Below are 6,623 nucleotides of genomic sequence, written 5' to 3' on the forward strand. Positions count from 1 at the left end.
CCCAGTTTCCAGGCGATATGAATGCCATGGGGATGAGACCTCATGGTCTTAGGTAAGCTCTTTGATCTCTTAAAACGAGACTATTACAGGGGTAGTTCTACATTTACAGAAATTGTTAGATAAAGGTTTTTTTTTTTTAATGAAAAATCATCTGTGTTGTCTACAGTAGCTGGTAATCTTCCTGAAGTCAGTATGTACAGTGAGTTTTCCTGTAAGCGTCTGAAACATTAGAAAATGTATTTTGCACTAACACTGTTTTACACTGTCTTTTATTGGGAATTAATCAGAAATAAAACTGGAGAAACTGCAATACTTGTGAAAGTTATGTGACCTGAAAGATCTTGTTGCCCATGGTTTTGGGGTATTTCTTTTTTTTAAAAAAGTGAATGGTCTGACAGCTTTGATGTCTTAATAATGAATAAATGTAATATTTTTGTTTTCATTTATAATGAATATGTAATCAAACGTCAACTTCTGTCTGTGCCATTTTTACAGTGAATGCTATGATGTAAAATGCATACCTGTATTGACATATATTGTCATCTCAGGAATTATTATTTTCAGTATTTTGAATTTATTTCAGTAATTTCTAAATCCACACCATTTCATTTTTTACGCTGAGTTGCATTAACATGTAGCTTATTTACTAAGATAATTCTTACTGTCAAGAGTTTTCTATCCGTTATTATTAGTGGAATTGAAAACAGGTTGTTTATTAAACATAATTAAAGCAATTATTTTATTGTAGTCATAAAACTCATTTAAATGTAAGCATAATTAGTCAAAATATTTATTTAAATATCTTAATGAATGCATCATGTAAAGCACTTTGGTGAGTAGATATTTAGTCAAATATACCAGGCTAGGCAGTCCTGAGAAAAAAGATTATTTAGTCTTTCATACTCTATTTTAGATACGGGTTTCCAGGAGGTGGCCATGGTCCACCATCAGGTCAAGAACGTTTTCTTGGTCCTCAGCAGCCAATGCAACGCCCTGGAGTTCCACCACAGCTGAGAAGATCTCTGTCTATTGATATGCCTCGGCCAGTGAACAATCCACAAATAAATAATACATCTGGGATCTCTCAACATTTTCCTCCACAGGGAATTCCAGTTCAGCAGCACAATATATTGGGTCAGGCGTTTATTGAGTTACGTCACAGAGCTCCTGATGGGAGGCCGAGGCTGCCTTTTAACCCTTCTGCTGCAAATGTTATGGATGCAGCAGCACAACATCAACGACATGCAGGGTTTATACCCAGGCAGGAGTTTCCAGGCCCAAGACAGGCAGAACCACTGAGACATAATTCTCAAGGTATACCTAACCAGTTGCAGATGTCTACAAGTTTGGAGCATATGTCACAATCCCAGCAGGATCAAATCAATCCTGACAACCCACCTGCACTTGTAATACGTTCTCTAAGTCATCCACCAGTTGCTGATGCATTCCCAGGACCATCTTTGTCTACATCTGCACCAAGTGATGAATCTGCAAATTTACAGATTCCCAGCCAGCCAAGTGATGGTCTAGAAGAAAAGCTTGATCCTGATGATCCTGCTGTAAAAGATTTGGATGTGAAAGACCTTGACGGGGTTGAAGTCAAGGATTTAGATGATGAGGACCTGGAAAATTTGAATCTAGACACAGAGGATGGCAAAGGAGATGAACTGGACACTTTAGATAATTTGGAAACCAATGATCCTCACCTTGATGATCTTCTAAGGTCCGGGGAATTTGATATAATTGCATACACAGACCCAGACCTTGATGTGGGGGATAAGAAAGGAATGTTTAATGAAGAACTAGATCTTAGTGTCCCCATTGATGACAAACTAGATATCCAGGGCAAGACAGAAGAACCAAAACAGAAAGAACAAGGTGATAGAACTGTTTCCCCTCCTGAGACCCAGTCTCCACAGAAGAAATCTGCTACAGAAAATGAAATTAAAACAGAAGTACTTTCCCCAAACACTCAGGAGGAAAAGAAGAATGAAAATGAAAAAAGTGATGGAAATGCTGAATCCACGAGTACTCAACAGGCTGCTGAAGTGGAGTTAAAGGATGGAGAAAAGGCTCCTGCACAGCCTGCTAACCCAGAATTCCCTGACAAAACTATTACTGTTCCTAGTCAAGAGACAACTGTGCCTAGTCCAGATGCTCAGGGATCTGCTCCACTGCCTGTTCAAGGAGCAGTAAGTTCCTGCAGTATTTCTGGGTCCACACCAGTCCTCTCAAGTTTGCTAGCTAATGAAAGCTCAGATAATGCTGAAGCAAGGACTCTAGGATCTCCATCTCAATCTTTGCCAACAACACAAATGAACCAAGCATCAGGTATACCACAAACACTAATGACACCTGGTGGACAGATCTTGGAAAACACTTTAAATTCAAATTTGACCATGGTTCCACGAATGAACCATAATTTTTCTCAAGGGTCACCAAATCCAGGATTTATTCAGGGTCAATCATCTAATCATAACTTTGGGACGGGACAGACATCTAATCAAACTGTGGCTGTAACAAACCGTCCTGGTCCTAGTGGCATATCTGGTCCTCAACAGATAATGCTCCCTCAACCATTAGCTCAACAACAAAATCGAGAGAGACCACTTCTGCTAGAGGAACAGCCACTTCTTCTGCAGGACCTTTTGGATCAGGAAAGACAGGAGCAGCAGCAGCAGCGACAGATGCAAGCCATGATTCGCCAGCGTTCAGAGCCATTTTTCCCCAATATTGGTATGTGGGTGATCTATGTGTCTGTGTTCTGTTTAGTTTTTTAAAAATACAACAATAAGTAGTTAAATAATCAGTAGCACTGAAAGAAGCAGGTAGATATGCGGAGCTTGAAGGTGGCATAACAAAAAACAACCTGCCTAGTAGGTACAATGGGAGTATGGAAATTGGGCATGTAGGTGGAATTCTGAACTCCGTGGCAAGGCTCCTGTTGACATTACCAGGATCAGGGTAACTGCATTACTGCTATTTTTTTTCTGACATCAGCTCTGTCGTATATTCTCTTTATACTTCAGGTTCTCATACATGATATGGAGTAAATGCACCCTTTGTAAACAAAATTAAGTGATCAAGTGCAATAGCTGACCTTTTGATATTTGATCTATCAGTTTTCTGTTTTTGGTTGTTCTGTTACATTTTTTTCTGTAGTATTTAGTGTGTCTCAAGGAAAGGGATCTTCAAAAGCTGTATTACTAACTCACAATCTAGGCAAGGCCCAGAAACATCACAAATAATTCTGCACGTACTAAAAGCGTTTAAGATAAACTGACATTTCCTGTTTAATATAATGTAGCAGTTTGAGCATTCAGATCGAGACCATCACTATCATTTAGTTGTTATTAAGGAAATATGAAATTTTGAGACGTGTTAGTTGTAACTCCACTGGCCATCAAGACTGTTTGTTCAAAAGACAAATTCAACCTACCCCCTAAGTCACAGGTCCGTATTTGTAGAGGCTAGAACATGCTGTAGCCATCCCAGGTGGCTAAGATGACCTCCAGAGGTCCCTTCCAACCTCAGCTGTTCTGTACTCCCATTTATCCTGCTCTGTGTGAGGCACCTAACGGGAGAGACAGCAAAAAGGCGGAGCTCACCATACTTATGGTCTTTTCAGATGCTGTATGGGGTGTGTGCCTTTCTGCCTGTAGTGCTACTGGTAATTACAGAGCGACTAAACTGTTTTCTTAGTATGTTAGTGGTGGTGTGTCAGTTTTGCCGACTGAACTCGCAGAAACAATTCTTCTTCCTGATTCTTAAACCTATAAATAGAATTTATTAATCTGTTGGGTCATAGGCCAAATTTGGTCTAGAGCCATTCTCAGACTGACCTGCTTTTCTTTGTATGTTGTGGCTGAAAACAAGGACAGTTGCTGCTGGAGTAACTTTCCTTAGGGGATATATGAAACTACATATTAACCATGAATTTGAAAAGTGGAGAGGACAAGTAATGTGAAATAGTAATGCAATTATGTTGTTTTACTAATGATTTATGCATGAACTAGATCTAAACGAGTCAGTTCCAGGTAATAACTTGTAATGTTCAGCTATGTAATTCGCTTCTACTCTTTTTCTTTTATAGACTTTGATGCAATTACTGATCCCATAATGAAAGCAAAAATGGTAGCTCTTAAGGGGATCAATAAAGTCATGGCGCAGAGTAACATGGGGATGCCACCAATGGTTATGAACAGGTAGGCAACACTTGCTACCATTCTTTAGGGCTACAAAATGTAAAAGGAAATGATAGAGCTAGGGGGACCTGTGCACAGGAAATGAAAAAATTTAAAAGTGGAAAAAGATCTTTTTGTCATGTAGTTCGTAGTCCATGCTAGTACAAGATTATCTTCTAAGAATAAAACCCGCCTGGCAGTAGAAACTATAAAAAGTATTAAAACGCATCAGACTTGTGTTCCAGTTGTATTGTCATTGGTCAACATGGCTTCACTGTTAATGCTTTTCTTGTTTTCCCGCTTTGTAATTATGTAATGACACATCTCCCATGCATTGTGTTTGAAAACTCTTGATGGCTGTGTAATGGTTAAACTTCATGTTACAGCATATCGTTCAATGCTAAGTATAATTAAGATTTAGCCCAAGTAATGGAAGTTTCGTCCTCCCTTTAAATCCGTTCTGAGGACAAAAGGAGCTATGAACTGTGCAGACTTCACCATGACTGCCTTTACCACAGGTGGGGAGTCTATGGGCCAGAAAGGATCTGAACCTTTTCTTTTTATGTGGCCCTTAAAACGGTGTGTTTTCGCCTTCCTAACACATACTTCAGTGTTATGTGATAATAGGTAGCTTACCAGAGGTGTACGTTTACACAACTCTAGTTGAGTGTGCTGGTGACCATGATACCTAAATCCATTAAATCTTTTTTTTTTTTGTATCATAATAAATTAAAATACAAATACAGTTTTTTCTGTGTGTGTGTGTGTCTTCACTGTTTTAGAACAGTACATCATGTTTACTTCATCTCTCTGAAAAGTGTAAAATGCAGGAGTTTCAACCGAGGGCAAAGTGTTGTAGAATCAGATGAAAATTAATATTCTCCAGATGTTGAAAAAGTTTGGTACAGAAGTTCAAGCAAATGTCTATAAAATACTTGGATGTTTTGTGTAAGTTCAGTGTAATACAAAAGGTTGTCTCTCCCCTAAAATACCCACCAGTCTTAAAAGTCATAATTTCGCTTTCTGTTTGTATATCAATAGGTTTCCCTTTATGGGTCAGCCAGTGCCAGGGGCTCAGACCAGTGAAGGCCAAAATCATATGCAGCAGGCAATTACACAGGTAATACAACTTGATACGGGGTTTAAACAAAAGTGTTGACTAATGATAACTAGTTTTTGGTTTTTTAATTGAATCATGATTTAATATCCTTGTCTGTATGTTCTACTGAAATTTCTAGGACGGAAGTTTGACACCTCAGATTTCTAGACCTAATCCTCCCAATTTTGGTCCTGGTTTTGTCAGTAAGTACAGATTTAGTAATTTATTGTATGTTGATGTTTCATTCTACAGTTCTGTTTTCTTTAAAATAAAATATCCATAAATGGATTCTGTCTCTCAAAAATGGATCCTTTTAAAATGGAGTCTCTTCATCATTACGATACTAACTAATAAAGGGGTGCATAGTAAATGTTATTAACATCTTTTTCTAGAAGCTGTCCTCAAAGAAACACCATAAGGAAAAAACAGAAAATTAGAATTATTTGGATTTGTATGAGAATAGTAATCTATTAACTGACAGAGTGCTATGTCAAAAACCTGGTCTTTGGTTGTGTTGCGATATTCTGAGCTCAGTGAGAACAACAGTGTATATTGATGGAGGGGGATGTATTTCAGAAGCAGAAAGTTTAGTGCAGCATCATTGTCATTTTAACGAATACCAGTAAAAGCTTTCCAGGTATTAGTTAAGCAAGACTGGCTGGAAACCACAATTGTTGAAAGCAGACATACATAGCAGTAGTGTTTTGCATTCCTTGTTCCTGGTTGCCCTAGATCAATTGTAAACCCTAGTCTCGATGATGAAAAAGATTTATTAGCAGAAATTAAAACCTAGCATATGCTGGGAGAGGAAGACCACGTGTTAAAAATGCGTTTCTATCACTACAAAAAACTTTACTTGATATTTATGAATAAGAAACAGAAGTAAACGCCTTCACCTTTTCCAGAAACTGGAGTAGCAGCACTGAGTATGCAATAAGGATCTTTTGCAATATTATCTGCATTAATTTCCAGGGAGATTTGACACGGCACTCAGCGGTGGCCTCGCTCTGGTTGGGGTGGTGGTGGTGGTTCTGAGCACTTGAGAAAATCTGTTTCTCATTTCAGTAGTAGTTATTCTTGCCTGGAACTTGTTAATATTTTGGTACTTTTATTTGCACTTTCACGTTGCTCCTGTCTGCAGTTACTCTCCATCATTTCCACTCAATTGTCCCTTCAGGTTATGTGATTAGTTTTGCAGAATTTATCATCAAAAGAATGGGCGCCCCTTGAGACTGTAGCTAGCTCTGTGAATTGATTTAGTTGAGCCGTTAGAGTTGATGGCTGTCGCTACCACAGTGACTGTTAAAGTAGAAGGTGGTAGGGACTGGAGCACAAGGAGG

The 6,623-nt window shown here is 38.6% G+C and overlaps 1 protein-coding gene across 1 annotated transcript in view; it reads left to right on the top strand.

The window, feature by feature from the left end:
• KMT2C (lysine (K)-specific methyltransferase 2C) overlaps positions 1-6,623 on the top strand; it is a 207,448-nt gene that overhangs the window by 177,080 nt on the left and 23,745 nt on the right. The window contains exons 37-41 of the mRNA XM_009322507.1: positions 3-52; positions 914-2,736; positions 4,094-4,205; positions 5,226-5,304; positions 5,423-5,486. Coding sequence (XP_009320782.1) covers positions 3-52; positions 914-2,736; positions 4,094-4,205; positions 5,226-5,304; positions 5,423-5,486 — 2,128 coding nt within the window. The remainder of the gene's footprint in view (positions 1-2; positions 53-913; positions 2,737-4,093; positions 4,206-5,225; positions 5,305-5,422; positions 5,487-6,623) is intronic.

Source organism: Pygoscelis adeliae, unplaced genomic scaffold (assembly GCF_000699105.1).
Source record: "Pygoscelis adeliae isolate BGI_AS28 unplaced genomic scaffold, ASM69910v1 Scaffold123, whole genome shotgun sequence".
NCBI classification, from domain to species: domain Eukaryota; kingdom Metazoa; phylum Chordata; class Aves; order Sphenisciformes; family Spheniscidae; genus Pygoscelis; species Pygoscelis adeliae.